Source organism: Erinaceus europaeus, chromosome 14, assembly GCF_950295315.1.
Source record: "Erinaceus europaeus chromosome 14, mEriEur2.1, whole genome shotgun sequence".
In the NCBI taxonomy this organism is placed as follows: domain Eukaryota; kingdom Metazoa; phylum Chordata; class Mammalia; order Eulipotyphla; family Erinaceidae; genus Erinaceus; species Erinaceus europaeus.
The window spans coordinates 75,692,139-75,711,553 of NC_080175.1; the positions used below are offsets into that span (position 1 = coordinate 75,692,139).

General features: G+C 37.9%; 1 protein-coding gene across 1 annotated transcript in view; it reads right to left on the minus strand.

The window, feature by feature from the left end:
• Positions 1-3,736: 3,736 nt before the first annotated feature.
• CCDC39 (coiled-coil domain containing 39) overlaps positions 3,737-19,415 on the minus strand; it is a 42,979-nt gene continuing 27,300 nt past the window's right edge. Inside the window, exons 13-20 of the mRNA XM_007518233.2 lie at positions 13,206-13,414; positions 10,500-10,623; positions 10,048-10,207; positions 9,482-9,588; positions 6,961-7,101; positions 6,650-6,826; positions 6,458-6,540; positions 3,737-4,393 (exon numbers count right to left, since the gene is read on the minus strand). Of these exons, the coding sequence (XP_007518295.1) occupies positions 4,237-4,393; positions 6,458-6,540; positions 6,650-6,826; positions 6,961-7,101; positions 9,482-9,588; positions 10,048-10,207; positions 10,500-10,623; positions 13,206-13,414 (1,158 nt within the window). The 3' untranslated portion in view covers positions 3,737-4,236. The remainder of the gene's footprint in view (positions 4,394-6,457; positions 6,541-6,649; positions 6,827-6,960; positions 7,102-9,481; positions 9,589-10,047; positions 10,208-10,499; positions 10,624-13,205; positions 13,415-19,415) is intronic.

Genomic DNA, 19,415 nt, shown 5'->3' on the forward strand with positions numbered 1-19,415 from the left:
GAAGAAAATTCCAAATATTAGAAACATCCAGTTTTGAAAGCATCCGGCATAGTTTTAAATAGCCTAGAGCTGACTGGAGTTTTGTTTTTGCTTCTTATTCATTTGTTTATTGCACATATGCTTCGGAAACACCTTTCACTTGGGAGATTGACACAGTATTAGGGGATTTTAAGGTGTATGCATAACATTGTAGGTTTATTGAACTTCCATCATATATATAACCACCATTTTGTTCTTGCGATGAGAATTAACTCTAATCTTCAGATTTGCCATACACCAGCATTATCTGTAGTCATCTTTTTTTTTTTTTTTAAGATTTTATTTATTTATGAGAAGGATAGGAGGAGAAAGAAAGAACCAGACATCATCACTTTGGCACATGTGCTGCCGGGGACCGAACTCACAACCTCATGCTTGAGAGTCTAAAGCTTTACCATTGCTCCACCTCCTGGACCACGTGTAGTTATCATTTTTATACATTATACCCCTGCTATTTATTATTCATAAAACTAGAAGGTTATGCCTTTTGGCTACTTTCCTCCTGTTCCCTTTTGCCTCCCATCTCTGGAAACCACAATTGGATCTTTTTTGTATATATATGAGTTTTTTTGTTTGTTTTAAATTTCACATGTAAGTGAGATTATATACCATTTATTTTGTATGTATTGGTATGAAACCCTGAAGGTCCATTCATATCTTTGAAAATGGCAAATTTACCTTTTATGGATGAGTAATACTTCATGGTGGGAGGGAGTCCCAAGCACATCACAACTTTATCCAGTGGTTCATTAGTGTAGACATTTAGGTTTTCCCGTGTCTCAACTGTTGTAAATAATGTTTCTGGCCACTGGAGTACAGATAACTTCAATGTGATGTTTTGAGTTCCTTCAGATAAATCCCCAAAGATAGAATTGTTGGGTCACATACTAATTTTATTTTATTTTTTTTAACACTCTCCTGGTGCCTCATTTCTCAATGTCTAATTAAATAAGTAGACCAACACTAGTTTTATTCAGAATGAATTCTAGCAGCTAGAGCAGGAACAGCATAGTGTTGTATTACTCAGGAGACAGAGAAATGAGTCATGATTATTGAGCTTTTAACAATCTTGAGAATCTTTCCAATTTAAAATTCTGGACATTATAAATTATAGCAGGCCTTTAAAACTTACTGGAAATGACATTAGGGGTGTGTGTGTAGGGGACAGAAATTGAGTAAAAAAGGAAATAATGACAGGAAGAAGACACTCTCCTAGTTTCAGAATTTTGTATTATTTAATACCTGAGCATCACAGATAACCTATACTTTAATTCTCTAAAGTGTCTTCTGTGGTTTAATGTAACACATCAGATATAAAAAAAAAAAAGGTGTCTTATGTAACAGCCTAATGCAGTTTCTTAATGCGGTGTTTTATTTTTTGGTTTTTTATATTTCCCTTTCATTGCCCTTGTTTTTCATTGTTGTTATTGATGTCGTTGTTGGATAGGACAGAGAGAAATGGAGAGAGGAGGGGAAGACGGGGGGAGAAAAAGACACCTGCAGACCTGCTTCACTGCCTGTGAATCGACTCCCTTGCAGGTGGGGAGCCGGGGGCTCGAACCGGGATCCTTACTCCGGTCCTTGGCGCTTTGCGCAACGTGTGCTTAACCCACTGCAATACCACCTGACTTCCAATGCAGTATTTTAATATGACAAGAATTGATGATAGGTTATTTGCTAAAGCAACACAGTGGTGTTAAATTAGTATAGGTTTTTTTTTTTTTTTTTTTTTTTGGTGAACTTAGTTTACAGTGTAACACATCCCTCCTCCACCTTTCCCAGAGTCTTTTGCTTTGATACAATACACCTTATCCAGTCTTTCTCCATATATTAAACCCCACTTATGAGATCACTTAGTATTTGTCCTCCTTTGGGTTTATGTCACTTAGCATGGTATTTTTAAGTTTCATCCAAGATGATGCAAAAGAGACGTCATTTTTGACAACTAAATAGTATTCCATCATTATGTATATATACCACAATTTTTTTGGCCACTCTTCTAATGTTGGATATATGGGTTGTTTTCAGGTTCTGGCAATTAAAAATTGTGCTGCTGTGAACTATTGACCTCTTCTGATAGGTGTTTTGGTTTCTGTGGGATATATCCCCAGGAGAGGAATTGCTGGGTTGTAGGATAGGTTGATTTCTAGTGAAAAATCTTCAAGACTGCTTCCCACAATGGTTAAACCATTTTACACTCACACCAGCAGTGTAGAAGTGTCCCTTTTTCCCCACACCCTCTTCAACAGTTGTTGTTTTTGTCTTTGCTCGTGTATGACATTCTCACAGGTGTAAAGTGGTATCTCACTGTTGTCTTCATTTACATTTTTCTGATAATCAGTGACTTTGAGCACCTTCTCATATATCACAACAGCCCATCTTAATTCAGAAATTCCATCTTCTCCTGAGATCTTTCCTGAACATGATAAACAGCACAAATGCAGTTACAAAGATGTGTTCAGGGAACCTGCCATAGTAGTGTCAGCATTTTTTTTTCCCTTTTAATTATTTATTTATTTATTTATTTGGATAGAGACGAGTATGGGAGGAGACAGACATCTTCCACTTAGCTTCACATTTTGTGAATGTTAGCTCCAGATTTGGAGATGGTGGGTTTGGCATTTAGCTTTATTAAACTAAACATAGAAGTATTTACTTAACAGTTTAATGCAGACTTTTGTTCTGGCCTGAATACCTCACCATTCCACCAGTATTGTACTATGGGCAGATTATTGTACTGGGCAGATTATCCAGGTCTTTTACCCCTTTTAGTCAGTGGTTTGACTTTTGCTAGATATTTATAAAACTAAAAATAATTAAATAATGATCAATGAAGTATGTTTACTATTCCTCCTGCCTTTCAGAAGGAACTGACAGTGACAGTTCTAAATAATGATAATTATATTCCTTCCAAAGATGCTCATACTTGAATACATAAATTCTAATACATCCATTTTAGTTCCACACTCTACTACCGAGAGTCCAAGTGTTAGTGACTGGAAAAACTTAATTCTAAAACTGGTGGTCTACCTCCACTGTAAGACTTTTTTTTTTCCTGTCTAGTTCTTACTGAGGTAGCACTTTTTTTTTATAAGATTGGGTGTTTCAGGGGTACATTTCCATGCATCTTCCTGATGAACATTGCCACATCAAACATAGTACCCAAACATAACCCTTTGCCAAGATCTTCCAGATTCCCTCAACCCTGACAGTCTCCCTCCCACCCCTTCTGTTGACCTCAGTTCTGCAGTTGGAATCTAAGGGCTTATTTCCCTTTGATTGTGTTCCCTTGTTTTGTTACTCTGCCCTAGGTAAGGGACAGCATCTGGTATTTATCCTCCTGAGCTACTTGCTTAACATAATACCTCCATATTTCCATCCATTATTGCAAAGGGTAAGATCATTACTCAGCTGTGTGGTCCTACATTGTTTAGGTGTCATGTATTGCTATGAACTTACCACTTGCTACTGCTTTTGCTGTGTCCTGTGGATTTTGATCACCCATGGTTTCTTCCTGTTCCCCAAGTGGAGTTTAGTTTTGCAGTGTTCACTGGTGGAGGTGAACATGGGCTCTCCCTGTTCTGCCATCTTGGCCAGAAGTCCCTCTACTGTAAATTTCCTATTACAAATCAAGTTAAGTCCTAGTTTTCTTTAAGTTGTTTATTAAACAAAATTGTGAGAGTACATTCTTATTCTTTATGGCATTGTCCAAATCATGAGAACTAACTTAATTTCAGGATTTTAGGCTAGAAGAGAATCATAGTAGTGTTACCAACTCAATAGTACACTGAATCTTTAGAAATTTCTTCCTGAAAGATACTGTTAAATGAGAGTACAGTTGAATGAAGTAATGAAACAGATCATTTCCTGATAAGAACAGTGGAAAAGTATCATTTTCCTTATATTGTATAACATAGCCACATTACGAATCTGATACTCATTTTTCTTCTATGTGCATAAAGAAAACGTTCTTTTAAAAATTAAGCATTGCTTTGGACCCAAATTAGTTTGCTTCTTCTTAAAAACTATTTTACATTTTCTACTGAATAAAACCTTTGGTCATCTAATATTTCTTACACTGTCTCAGTCAGCCTATGTCTGGCACACCCATAATGAAGTGAGTAGTTTATGATTCAAATTAAAGGGTGAAATTGTTGGTTAATGTTTGCGACTTGCTCACAAGAGAAGTGTAAGTGATCATTTGCTACTCTTTTTCTTCTTACTGTTACTGGCACTGCTGCTAGCACTAGCTGGTCGAGAAGGGCTGTCAGCTGGTGGAGAGGTGGCCGGAAAGTTGAGCTCTACTACTTTAATGGACGCCTGGGAAACAGAAGTACTTACACTCCTGGATGACCTAGAAGGAGAGTCAGAAATAGTGGGTTCAAAATTCATTTTAATAGCCCCATGATTCAGGACAAAAGATACCATAAGTTCACACAAAAATTAGATCAGGGATATATACTCTTCATAGTACTGATCATAAATGTTAAAGCTTTATCAAACATTTCACTTCCAAATACACTGCACAGTTTCAAATCAGTAAAATGTTCAACAAGTGTTTCTAATGATAAAAAAAAGTTACACTATAAACAATTTACTGAAAGTACAAAAGTCATGAAAAACTAATGATAACCAAAAGTGGGGTGCAGGGGTGTGACAGGACACCGACACCGTAAGAGTTTGGGTGCCAGCCAATGTGTTTAGAATGAAAACTTAAGCAGCTGGGGAAAGCTCAGATGGTAGAGGAATTAGTGGACTTGCATACCCAAGACTCCCAATTCAATTTCCTGTGCTACATGTAGGCTGGCTCTCTTTTTCTCAGGAAACACATGATTTAAACTATGTATTTTTAGGAGTCAGGTGGTAGCGCAGCGGGTTAAGCGCACATGGTGCTAAACACAAGGACCAGCGTAAGGATCCCAGTTTGAGCACTCAGCTCCCCACCTGCAGGAGAGTCACTTCACAAGCAGTGAAGCAGGTATGCAGGTGTCTATTTCTTCCCCTCTGTCTTCCCCTCTCCATTTCTCTCTGTCCTGTCCAACAACATCAATAACAACAATAGTAATTACAACAACAATAAAACAAGGGGAATAAATATTTTTTTTAAAAAATCCAAGACATCATAAAAAATTTTTTTTTTCATACGAGGTAATGCAATTCAAACAAACAAAAAAAAAAAAGAGGCATCTTGACAGGACTGAATGATGGGCCATTTGAAAGGCATAACAAACTTTCTGCTAAAACATGGTGCACCAAGGCTGGGCAGTAGCACACCTGATTTGAGTGCACACATTAAATTGCACAAAGACCCAGGTTCAAGCCCCCAGTTCCTATCTGCAGGGGGAAGCTTCATGAGTAGTGAAGCAGTGCTGCAGGGGTCTCTCTATCTCCTCTTCCCATCTTAATTCTGTCCTGTCAAATACATAAAAATTAAGCATAGTAAACAGCCTGTACTTCCATAAAATAAATACTTCAAACATTAAAAATGCATGTGTGGGGCCAGGCAGCAGCACACCTGGTCAAGCACTCACAGTGCACAAGGACCCAGGTTCAAGCCTCTGGTCCCCACTTTCAGGGGGAAACCTTCACAAGTGGTGGGACAGGGCTGCAGGTTTCTGTCTCCTTCCCTCAATTTATCTCTATTGAATAATAAAATATATATTAAAAGTGCATATTACAAAAGTACAGAAACATTCAAGTGACTTCACATTTAGATTGGAAGTGTTTTACTTAAACACTACTTAGATATGCCTCCTTCATGAAATCTCTACATGAACTAATGAGAAGTAAATTAAGTAGCTACTGGATGTAAGAGATTAGAAGCATCATTAATAATCTTTATATTGTCAGCAAAGCACAAGCGTTGATGACAGAATTCTAGATAATGTGTGAATGCTCTGCATGCCTATGTATCTAAACTGCCCTCTCATGGTTTATTAAAGAGGTCAGAGCCAGGCTGTGGCACACTTGGTTGGGCAGACATATTATAATGCTCCAGGACACAGGTTCAAGCCCCTAGTCCCCACCTGTAGGAAAAAGCTTCATGATCAGTGAAGCAATGTTGCAGATGTGTCTCTCCATTTCTGTCTCCCCTTCCCCATTTGATTTCTATCTCCATCCAATGAGTGAAATTTAATAAAGTCACTCTTCAAGATTGACCATACTAGATGAAACCTCCAAAATTTCACCCTGCTGTATCTTACCAAAAAAGCTGTGGTCACTCTGCCACAGTGGACATGGTGACATCAGTCAGAAACAGGAAGCGCTCCTATTTCCTGTTCCTCTAGGTCTGGTTTCTGCATCTGGCACTGACAAGTTCATTGGCATATTCAAGAGTTGTAGGAGTACGGAAGTGTCTGGGTTCACTTAGAAACTCAGCTATGAGTGTCAAAGAGAAGGTCTTTAAACCTTTACTTACCTTGCTGATAGTGAAGACTGTGAAGAAGATCTAGAACTCTGACGGCTATGCCTAACGCTGGCTACAGGTAGTTCTAAACCATTCTGGAAAAATAATCGCCATCATTAGCACCACTACATTCTAGGAGGAAAAATACTTTAAATTTGATTTGACTTTATGATAAACACCATAACTTTACTAACTAGAAGGTACCTGCTGAAAATAGGTTTGAAGTATAGTGTGAATGTCAGCATTTTCTAGAACGTCAGCTAACATTTCATCAATGTTCTTGTGGACCTGTTTCAATTCACGGAGTTTGATGTCTTGCTCTTCTAGTGTTTCTTCTTTTGTGTCTTTCAAAAGACGAACTTCCTTAGTGAGTTTTGCACACTGTTGGTCAATAGTGGCCCATTATTATTTAAGCCTAATTTCCAAAAGTTTAATGCTTTTAATGAATTAAAGAGAATTTTTGGGTTTGTCATTTTAAGCTCCAAACAAAGATCATTTTCTAAAGCGATCAATACCTGTTTAGTTACTCTCTCCAGTTTTGGCTTCTGTTCATCAGTTTCTCTACTTAGTTGAAATGAATAAGCCTGCTTCTCTGATAATTTTATTTTGACGTTATTGGTTACATGTTCTATAACTGCTAAAGTATTTTCCATGCTCTGCAGAAAATAAAACACCATCACTCATTGCTTAGAATAAAAAGAAATTAAAAGAAACGTTATTTTTCAAATATAATTCACTTATTTTATGTATAGTCAATCCTGGAATAATGAGATGGTTAAGGGTGCTAATTCCCACTCCATTGAAAAATATAACTTTAAAACACTATTTTTTTATTTTCCCTTTTGTTGCCCTTGTTTTTTATTGTTGTTGTAGTTATTGTTTGTTATTGACGTCATCGTTGTTGGGACAGAGAAATGGGGAGAGGAGGGGAAGACAGAGGGGGAGAGAAAGATACCTGCAGACCTGCTTTATCATCTGTGAAGCGACTCCCCTGCAGGTGGGGAGCCAACGACTCGAACTGGGATCCTTAGGCTGGTCCTTGAGCTTTGTGCCACATGTGCTTAATCCACTGTGCTACTGCCTGACTCCCTGAAAAATAACTTAAGAGTCCGCCTAGGGAGTCAGACCCTCTCAGTCAGGGTGTCTACCCTCTCTGTCTTCCCCTCCTCTCTCCATTTCTCTCTGTCCTGTCCAACAATGACAACAACAAGGGCAACAAAGGAATAAATATATAAATCTAAAAAAAAAAAGTTAAAAAAAAAAAAAGAGTCCACCCTACCTACACCTTATAGTCTGGATTCTATATGTCTGCAGGTTCAGCTGCCCAGCATCCACTGGGTTGCCTCCATGAATGCTTAACCCACAGACAGAACAGAGAATGAAAGAGGAAATGCACAATCCATGTATAACTGGGACCCCTGTAGTTCAAAGCTATGTTGTTCAGGGATCAGCTATCATATACATGTTTTGGTAAAAAAGATTTACCAAATAAGATTGTGGTAAGATAGATGTTTGTGGGGGAGATAGGATAATGATAGTATATCATTTATTTATTTATACAAATAGACTCATGTCTGAGGCTCCAAGTTCCCAGCTTAAATCCCCAGCACTACCATAAGCCAGAGTTCAGCAATGCTCTGGTAAAATAAATAATAAAAGGATGCTTTAATAAATTAAATTTAAATATTCCCATGAGAATTAATTTTATGGTACTGGAGGGGGAAAATGGCTATTGAAAGCACACAATTTTCAAAGATTCACAATTCATACCATGAATTGTAAATTTGTTAGCTAAAAAAAAAAAAACTAATGTTTTTATAGAGTCTACTACCACTAAAGATTTTTTTCTCTTACTGATGTGCTTTAGTAACAACTTTCTAAGTTATTTTTATCTTTATCTTTTAGATTAAGAAAGCAGTGTGGGGAGTCGGGCTGTAGCACATTGGGTTAAGCGCAGGTGGCGCAAAGCACAAGGACTGGCATAAGGATCCCGGTTCGAGCCCCGGCTCCCCACCTGCAGGGGAATCGCTTCACAGGCGGTGAAGCAGGTCTGCAGGTGTCTATCTTTCTCTCCTCCTCTCTGTCTTCCCCTCCTCTCTCCATTTCTCTCTGTCCTATCCAACAATGACAACAATAATAACTACAACAATAAAAACAACAAGGGCAACAAAGGGAATAAATAAATAAAATAAATATTAAAATAAATAAATAAATAGAAAGAAAGAAAGCAGTGTGGAGATTTTGGAAAACAAAAGCAGTATGGGGCCAGAGAAACTGTTCACTTGGTAGTGTGTCTGCATTGACATACACATGACCCAGGTCCAAGCCCTGGTACCATGTGAAAGGTGCTATGGCAACAGAGGAAGCTTTAAGACTGTGGTGTCTCTCCCTCCCTTTGTCTGAATAAACAAATTATCCAGGATAGTAAAATCATGTGTGGGGAGGCCCCAGTTTACATAATACATAAAGTAGGATGTAGGTGATCTTAAGTAATTACATGAAATCTGATTAGATAAAACTTAGAGGACTAATAACTAGCTATGGTTCATCAACCAGCAAGTAACTGTCAATGGTCCAATTCTGTTGAATTAGACTAATATTTTCACCATTTTTTAAATTTAAACAAGAAATTTAATATCTTCTAATGCCTGGGTTTCTTTAAAAACTGCCTTTGTATAAGATAACAGTGGTAGGGGAGTCGGGCGGTAGCGCAGCAGCTTAAGCGCAGGTGGCTCAAAGTGCAAGGACCACTCAAGGATCCTGGTTTGAGCTCCTGGCTCCCCACCTGCAGGGGAGTCACTTCACAATCGGTGAAGCAGGTCTGCAGGTGTCTATATTTCTCTTCCCCTCTATGCCTTCCCCTCCTCTCTCCATTTCTCTCTGTCCTATCCAACAACATCATCAATAATAATTGCAACAATAAGACAACAAGGGCAACAAAAGGAAATAAATATATATTTTTTAAAATTTTTAAAAGCTAACAGTGGTAGAAATAATGATGGCTTAACGTTTCACTAAGGGTTCAGGACAGTTTACCTGGATATCTTCCTGGAGTTCTCTGATTTGTCTTTGTTTGTGTCTGTGCTTTTCATCCGCAGTTCTTTTTTGTTCTTCTAGTTGAATTTTATTCTCGTACTCATCACCTAAGAGTTTAGTTTTTACTTTTTAACATGTGTAGCAAACAACCTTAAACCCTTGCATATATTAAACATCAAGTGGTTTTGGTTGTTGTTGTGGAAGGTGAAAATGCCTTATCTCTAGGTATTGGGGGGAGGGGGAGTATGGGCATATGATAGCCATTCTTATTTTGTCAAGACAGCATATTTCCTTCCAACTTTACATTAATTCCCTAGATATGTAACCTGCCATATCACTAGAATTGATAATAGAAATAATACCTTAGCACTTATTTTTTTAAAGGGTGGGGTGAAGGGGGCAGGTAGTGGTATACCCACTTAAGCACACATAGTACCTTACAACAAGGACCTAGGTTCAAGCCCCTGCTCCCCACCTGACCGAATCAAGCATGGTACATCTTTCCCCATCTCTCAGAGCTGTGATTGCATATCTTCATAGAGGCAAGTTTAGTAACCCCTACATACTCGATGGAGTCACTTTTTTAAAGGACTGTTTATAATTGTTGTTGCAGTTGTTGAGCACTTGCAAGGTGTTTTCTAGAGCATAGATTTCTTTTTCAGCTTTGTTGATCTTAGCATCCAAACTGTCACCTTCCTTTTGAAGCTCTTCTTTTTCTTGAGCAGCCTAAGAAATGAAGAAGTACTGAGTGTACGAATTTGTCGGGGCGGGGGGTGGGGGAGAGGACTGTTTGACTAGGAAGCTGTTCACTTGTAACAGTCTCAATTTACCTCAGGACCCTACATGCAGCACTAAGAATGCATTTTTTTTTAATTGCACATGATTTAGAAGACCATCTAGCTACTAGAGTTTTGTGACCCTAGTTAAATACAATAGTAACTAATTTGCTATGCAACTTGAGCCTGCCATGTTGCCTGTTCAGAATGAGCCAGTATAACTGTAGATAAACTAGGATTACCTTTATTACATAATAGGCCTGTGTTTTCTCCTCTTCTCCTTCGGGAGGCATCATAACAACAGTGAGAATTTCATATCTGTTCTTCAGCTTATCAATTTTACTTAGTCGCTCATGAAACTCAGCACTTGTATGGAAAGAGAAAGACAAACACTTCACCACAGTATAACATCGTTAAAGGATTATAGTATCTTTATAGGACACTTCTGTATTTGTGTTTACTACCCAAATTAATCAAACATGTTCTCACTTTTAAATTTTATAATATAGTGTGAGGGAGATCTCACATTTCCCCCTATTTGAAAGCCAAGAATTTAGCCTGCCACAGTCCATGGGTACTGGCATTCTAGGACATTATCACTCATGACACACCAAGGGTTGTGAGTTACCTGTTTGCATTTCTGAGTCTTAAAGGTGAAGGGTGGGAGTGGATGTTGTTTACATGGTAGGTTTACAATACAGCTGAAAAGCCTTACAGTTCAATAATCCAAACATATTACATTGGGAAATTTTTTTTTAAAGTGCCTAACCTTTGCTGCAGAAGATGCTATCACTACTTTCTGAAGCTGTTCACTATCTACACATCTTTTCAATGAAAATTGAAAAAGTATGTTATTAGATAGCTGCATACCAATGCTAATGGTGACATTATCCACAATAGTAAAAAATGGAGCTGGCTCACAATAAGTGGTGTGTGTGTGTGTGTGTGTGTGTGTGTGTGTGTGTGTGTGTGTGTGTGTGTTTGAATAGTATTCAGTCTTAAAAAGAAAATTATGGGGAGTCGGGCGGTGGCGCAGTGGGTTAAATGCAGGTGGCACAAAGTGCAAGGACTGGCTCCCCACCTGCAGGGGAGTCACTTCACAGGCGGTGAAGCACATCTGCAGGTGTCTCTCTCTCCTCCTCTCTCCATTTCTCTCTGTCCTATCCAACAACAACTAAAACAATAAAAAAGCCACAAAAAGGAATAAATAAACATTTTTAAACAGTTAAAAAAAGAAAATTATGCTACATAGATAAAATTTGTAATTTTGCTAAGGGAAATAAGTCAGTCACAAAAATGACAAGAACGTTCCACTTACATTATCTAAAGGGATCAAAGCAAGAGAACACATTCTACTGAGTGATTCAGCACCCTGTCTCCTGGTTTGTTTTCCTTGTGGGCTATAAAAAAGTAGTAAAATAGGATGCTCCCACTCTCCATCGTTGAGTAGTAACATACCCTTGAATGCATTTATCACAACTTGTTTACACATTGAACTGTTCGTGGACATTTGGATTGTTTCCAGCTTTTCACTATTACAGATAAATCTTTTTTTTTTTTTAAATCTATGGAGTAAAAAGTGAATAGATAGAGCATCTGGTAGGTCTTCTATTTTCCTATCTACCCAAACACCCCCTTTTCATTTTCTGTCTCTCTAATAAATAAATCATGAAAAAAGAATGACTTTAGTCTTCAGATTCTAATATTAATTAGTTAAGCATCTATCTCAAGATACTGGAAATAGAACATCAGAATAATCCCACAAAACCCCAAGGAAAACAATAGACACAAGAGTAACAATAAAATAAGAAATGAATTTACAATGGAGGAAACTGAGAGTTCATTATTTTCAAAGGAGAAAAAATGTATTAACTTCTGACAATTTACCCTACCCCCAAAAAGAAACATCACAAATATCAAACATGAAAAGCCACATATACCACAGCTACTAAACAAATGGTAAAATGATACTGTGAACAATTTTATGGCAGAAACTTTGAAAATGTAGATGAAATGAAAAAAATTACAAGGAGAAGAATAATTACTGAAACTTAGGGGAAAAAAAAAAGAAAATTTGCATTATTCTATAAACAGTAAATAAACCAACAGTTGAAAATCCCTTAAGAACTTCAGGCCTCCAATGGCTTTACTGGTTCAAGTCAAGAAAAATATAATCCTATTTTTTTCACAAAATTTTCCAGAATATAAGAAATAAACTTGCAAAAATTATTTTATGAAAGCAGACATGGCTCAAATAACCTGATAAATTTACAAGGGCAGACAAAAATGAAGAATTATGGGTATAGATGAAAAAACTGTATGATATTAGCAAACAAAATGTAGATGTGTAAAATGTAACACATACCAGAAAAACTGCGTGTACTCAAAAACAGATATTTTCCTTTGAAAGTTAATTATATTAACAAGTTTAAGGATCTAGATCATGCCAACTAATAAAGAAAAAGCATCCAACAAAAGTCAACATCCATTCCTGAATAAATGAAATACGTTCTCAGAAAAAATGTGAACACTCCCTTAATGTTATAATCAGTATCTTTAAAAAACTACAGTAAATTTCATAATTAGTCATTAAACAAGGGAAGGATAGTGGCGCACCTGTTGAGTGCACATGTTACAGTGCACAAGAACCCAGTTTCAAGCCCCCAATCCTACCTGCAGGAGGAAAACTTTACAAGTGGTGAAGCAGTGCTACGGGTGTCTCTCTATCTAATCAATAATCTTAATGTAAAAGGGTGATCCTGTACAAGGAGGAGTTAGCCAAAGGAGAGACGAAAAGTGATAGATTTCTGGCTACGATATGCTCTATACAAGAGTTTTATCAGACTAATAAGGAAAAATAGAACATCCATGATGACAGAAAAAAGTAGGTTTTCTGGCATCCACTTATGTTTACAAAATTCTTTAGCAATATTTTAACACCCTGTTACCTTATGTTTTGCCGGTCTTGATCGACATATCTTATTTGCGAAGCAAGCATTGTTTTATGAACCTTAATTTCTTCGATTCGCTCTTCCATAGCTGTGTATAATTGCTGTTTTCTTTTTTCCAGCGAAAGAACCTCTTCTGCTTTACTATGAAGCATTTCTCGAGCACGTTTAACTTCAAGTTTTAAAAAGTTGTCTTCTATCATCAAATCCTAGCAACATTAGAAACAAAAATTTTAGGTATTAAAACGTATACATATTATTAACTTGCTTATATATTAATAAACCCATATTGCTGTTTATATATTATAATTAAATATAATTGTTTTATCACAACACAAGTTAAACTTGAAACTTTGCTTACTTGACCACCGGCCAGCATAGATATTAGCTGGAGTTCAATTTAGATTGCTCCAAATCATGACTCTGCTTTATCTTTCTCTTTCAGAAAAAGATTTAAAGTATTTCAAGTACTGAGTTATAATACATCTGTAAAGTCAATATTTACTAACAATAAAAAAAAGTTTTTCCCTAAAATTGAAGGGCTCTTCCTAAAATCCAGGAAATGCAACAAAATCATAGGACTGAGGAAATAGCATAATGACTGTGCAAAAAGACTATGCTTGAAGCCCCAAGGACCCCAGGTTCAATTCTCAGCTCTACTATAAGCCAGGACTGACCAGTCTTCTGATAAAAACAAATAAAATAGACCACTATTTTTTTTATATTTATTCATTTATTTCCTTTCTTGTTGCCCTTGGGGTTTTTGTTTGTTTGTTTGTTTGTTTTAGTTATTATTGATGTCATTGTTGCTGGATAGGACAGAGAGTAATGGAGAGAGAAGGGGAAGACAGAAAGGGAGAGAGAAAGACACCTACAGACCTGTTTCACCGCTTATGAAGCTACTCCTCTGCAGGTGGGGGCTGTCGAACCGGGATCCTTGAGCCGGTCCTTGCGCTTTGCGCCATGTGTGCTTAACCCACTGCGCAAGCGCCCCACTCCCAGCACTATTTTTAAAAGATTTAGCCACTTATTATTACAAAGAGAGAACTAGAACATTACTCTGGCACATGTGGTGCCAGATATCGAACTCAAGACCTCATGCTTGAGAGCACAAAGCTTTATCCACTGGAATAAGTTCTCAAACCACCAAAATTAAATTTTTATCTTAAAACAATTCAATCATACACTTTCCCACATACACCTCAAGGACATCTTTGATGAATCAAACCCAATTGCAAGGAAGACGAAAGCAGAAACAAACCAATGGGACTACATCAAATTGAAAAGCTTCTGCACATCCAAAGAAACTATTAAACAAACAGAGAGACCCCTCACAGAATGGGAGAAGATCTTCACATGCCAGACATCAGACAAGAAACTAATCACCAAAATATATAAAGAGCTCAGCAAACTTAGCCGCAAAAAAGCAAATGACCCCATCCAAAAATGGGCAGAGGAAATGAACAAAACATTCACCACAGAGGAGATCCAAAAGGCTAACAAACATATGAAAAACTGCTCTAAGTCACTGATTATCAGAGAAATGCAAATCAAGACAACACTAAGATACCACCTCACTCCTGTAAGAATGGCATACATAAAAAAGGACAGCAGCAACAAATGCTGGAGAGGATGTGGGGACAGAGGAACCCTTTTACATTGCTGGTGGGAATGTAAATTGGTACAGCCTCTGTGGAGAGCAGTCTGGAAAACTCTCAGAAGGCTAGACATGGATCTTCCATATGACCCAATAATTCCTCTCTTGGGGTTATACCCCAAGGACTCCATAACACCCAACCAAAAAGAGGTGTGTACTCCTATGTTCATAGCAGCACAATTCATAATAGCTAAAACCTGGAAGCAACCCAGGTGCCCAACACCAGATGAGTGGCTGAGAAAGCTGTGGTATATATACACAATGGAATACTATGCAGCTATCAAGAACAATGAACCCACCTTCTCTGACCCATCTTGGACAGAGCTAGAAGGAATTATGTTAAGTGAACTAAGTCAGAAAGATAAAGATGAGTATGGGATGATCCCACTCATCAACAGAAGCTGACTAAGAAGATCTGAAAGGGAAACTAAAAGCAGGACCTGATCAAATTGTAAGTAGGGCACCAAAGTAAAAACCCAGTGGTGAGGGGTAGGCATGTAGCTTCCTGGGCCAGTGGGGGGTGGGAGTGGGCGGGAGGGATGGGTCACAGTCCTTTGGTGGTGGGAATGGTGTTTATGTACACTCCTAGCAAAATGTAGACATATAAATCAGTAGCTAATTAATATGAGAGGGGGAAATCAATTGTATGTCTCAAAGTTTCTCAAAAGACAAACTGAATCTTTTTAATATATAGGCTATGTATTTGATATGCGGACTCTCTCAAAAGCCTAGACCAAGTAGATTAGAAGCTTCCAATAGCACAGCTATATACAAGATACTGGATACTGTCCAGCAAACCATAACAAAAGGACTTTTCAAAGTTAATCCAATTAACAAATAATGTGATGATAATATTAACTATTGATTGTCTTTTTGAACCCTAAGACAGCAGGAACCTCACATCTTCACTATAGAGCCCCTACTTCCCCCAGTCCTGGAACCCTTGGATAGGGCCCACTTTCCCGTATGCATCTCCCAATCCAAACCAAATAACATTGCATCTGCCTATCACAACCTAACCAAAGCAACGATTGCTACTTCAACATGCTTCACCTCAGAATGTATCCAGAGACTTCACGTGTGGAATGACAACCCTTCAGCTTCATTACTCGGGTGAGACCTTTCCTTTAATAGTACACTCTAATTTCATCTCAGGTAGTTCACTTTCTAACAAAGTCCCATAACCTAGATATACACCAGTTTCTATGAGAGAGAGCTTATGTGCACACGTATCCATAAACTACTGCAAAATATATACCTGAAAGCAGGACTACACTGGAGTTTGCAGTGAGTACCTCTCTAACACTTCCTCTCCACTATTCCAAGCTTGGGATCCATGATTGCTCAACAAATTGTTTGGACTTCATATGTTAACTCTCTTTTCAATCACCAGGTTCCAGATGCCACCAGGATGCTGGCTAGGCTTCCCTGGATTGAAGACCCCACCAATGTGTCCTGGAGCTCAGCTTCCCCAGAGTCACACCCTACTAGGGAAAGAGAGAGGCAGACTGGGGGTATGGACCGACCAGTCAACGCCCATGTTCAGCGGGGAAGCAATTACAGAAGCCAGACCTTCTACCTTCTGCAACCCTCAACGACCCTGGGTCCATGCTCCCAGAGGGATAGAGAATGGGAAAGCTACCATGGGAGGGGGTGGGTTATGGTGATTGGGTGTTGGGAATCGTGTGGAGTTGTACCCCTCCTACCTTATGCTTTTGTTCACTAATCCTTTCTTAAATAAAAAATTTAAAAAAAAATTAAAAATTAAAAAAAAAAAAACAATTCAATCATAGGGCCAGGTGGTGGTGCACCTGGTTAAGCGCACACGTTACAGTGAACAAGGACCCAGTTTCAAACCACTGGTCCCCACCTGCAGGGGGAAAGCTTCACGATTGGTGAAGCAGGGCTGCATGTGTCTCTCTGTCTCTCCTCCTCTCTCTCTCCGCCTCCCCTCTCAATTTCTCTCTATCTCTACCCAATAATAAATAATTAAAATATTTTAAAAAGATAATTTAACAATTCATTCATGACTACAGAGAGTACTTATACAAAACTGAACAAATTTATCCATTTTCAGGCTAGAATGCACAGAATTAAACACTCCAGAATATAATTTACTATTTTTAAAAGCAACTTTTCAGTTGGAGAAAAGTAGTTGGGAGATAGTTCATCCAGCAGAGTGCACAGCCTACAGTGAGTGAGGTCCTGGATTTAAGCCCAGCCACTGCATGGGAGCACTATGAATGATGGAACAATACTATGATGTCTCTCTTCTGTATCTTTCTCTCCCTCTCTTTCTCAGAAAAATAGTAAACAGAAAATTGAGCCAGAGAAGCCATTGTTGCTATCAAGCATGAGCAAAGACCTAGGTTTACATCCCCATGGTGAATTAAGGGGTGGGGAGTTGGATACCTACATCTCATACATACCAAAAATTAATCCCAGATAGAGAAAGAAGGAAAGAAAAAGGAAAAGAAAGGAGGAAGAAAAAGGAAGGAAGGAAGGGAGGGAGGAAGGAAGGATGGAAGGAAGGAAGGAAGGAAGGAAGGAAGGAAGGAAGGAAGGAAAAAAGGGTAAGGAAGATGAGGGTAAGGGAGGGAAAAGGAGGGGAGGAAAAGAGAGGGGAGGGAGAAAAAGAATGAGTAAGAAATGAAGCCAATGCAATTTCTAGGATGGTAGACTTCTATCTGATATCTGATGTGAAAAAGAAGTTCCTTGGGGAGGCGCCCAGTTAAGCACACATAGTATTAAGCTCAAGGATGCGGTTCAACCCCCTCTCCCCCCTCCCCACCTGCAAGGGGGATGCTTTACAAGCAGTGAAACAGATCTGCGGGTGTCTTATTTTAATTCTATCTTCTTCTCTCTCAATTTCTCTCTTCTCTGTTCTATCCAATACAAAATGAAAAAAAAAAAAAATGGCCACCAGGAGCAGTGGATTACTCGTAGTTCCTGCACTGAGCCCTAGTGACAACCCTGGAGAAAAAAAAAAAAGTTTCTGAACATAAAAAAAATAAATAAATAAAGGGTAGGTTTGGGCCTGGGAAATAGCTCACTATGAGGGTCTGTATCTTACATGAGAAAAGCCCCAGGTTCTAGCCTTTATGCCACAGGTCCCACAGGTCTGGGGGGAGCTCCATGGATGCTGTGGTGTTCCTTCCTCCTCACTCCCTTCTCCCCTCCTGCTCTATCAGAAATTTTAAAAAGAGAGTGAAAAAAATCGGCCTAGAGCAGTAGAACTGCACATGCATGAGACCCCAAAGCCATAAAAAATTAATCAGTGAAAAAAATATTTGATGTTAAAGTATGTTTTTGTCCATAAACTAAATAAAGATAAATGAGAAAAAAATTATGTATGAAGATGTTTCAATTTAAAAATACAAATCTTGCATGAAGCACAAGGACCGGTATAAGGATCCCAGTTCAAGCCCCCAGCTCCCCACCTTCAAGGGGAGTCCCTTCACAAGCGGTGAAGCAGGTCTGCAAGTGTCTATTTTTCTCTCCCCCTGCTGTCTTCCCCTTCTGTCTCCATTTCTCTCTGTCCTATCTAACAACAACGACATCAATAACAACAACTACAACAACCATAAAAATCAACAAGGGCAACAAAAGGGAAAATAAATAAATATTTAAAAAAAAAATACAAATCTAATGAAAAAGTATCAAGAACATGAATGATAAATCTAAAAAGAAAAATTATGGAACATAATAGAAACATTTATAAATAAATATTTTTAAAGTTCACTTTAAACACAGAACGTTTTTAAATGTCACAAACTAAGAAATGCAGACTAAAACAATGAGATAATATATGTGACCATCACACTGAACAGTTTTATAAATTATTACATCCAGCCCTGGCAATGGTAAGAGAGAATGTTTGTACACTGCCGGTGAAAGTATTAAATGAAAATAAAATTAAATTGAAAGTATTCAATTAAAGTATTAATTAAACCCTCCAACTTTTAGGAGCAACTCGACTTAAAAATAGTTTCAAGAAACTGAAAATATTCATTCTTTTTTGAACCATAAGAGAAAGTTATCCTAAGGAAGTAACTGAACAACTGTATGATGCTACGTGTGCAAAGTATATGATATTTAGAATAGCCAAGCACTGAAAAGCAAAGACATATTCACCCAAATAAGAGGTGAGTGTATAAACTGTGGTAGCTGAATGCAACGGACCATCCTTAAAATTATGTCTGTCTCTGAAGAACAATTAAGTGGTCCGGGAGGTGGCGCAAAGATAAGGCTTTGGACTCTCAAGCATGAAGTCCTGAGTTCAATCCCCAGCAGCACATCTGCCAGAGTGAAATCTGCTTCTTTCTCTCTCCTCCTGCCTTTCTCATAAATAGATAAAATATTTTTTAAAAAGAATAATTAGTATTTTAGAAATACATAATAATATATTTACCATGTTAACATAAAGCCATTTTTCTTCAAAAGACCGAATTGTACATTAACATTTCATATCATGTGATAACTATAGTTTTATATATATTTATATATATCTTATAGTTATTTTTCTTTACAATTTGATGTTTTAAGTTTTTTCT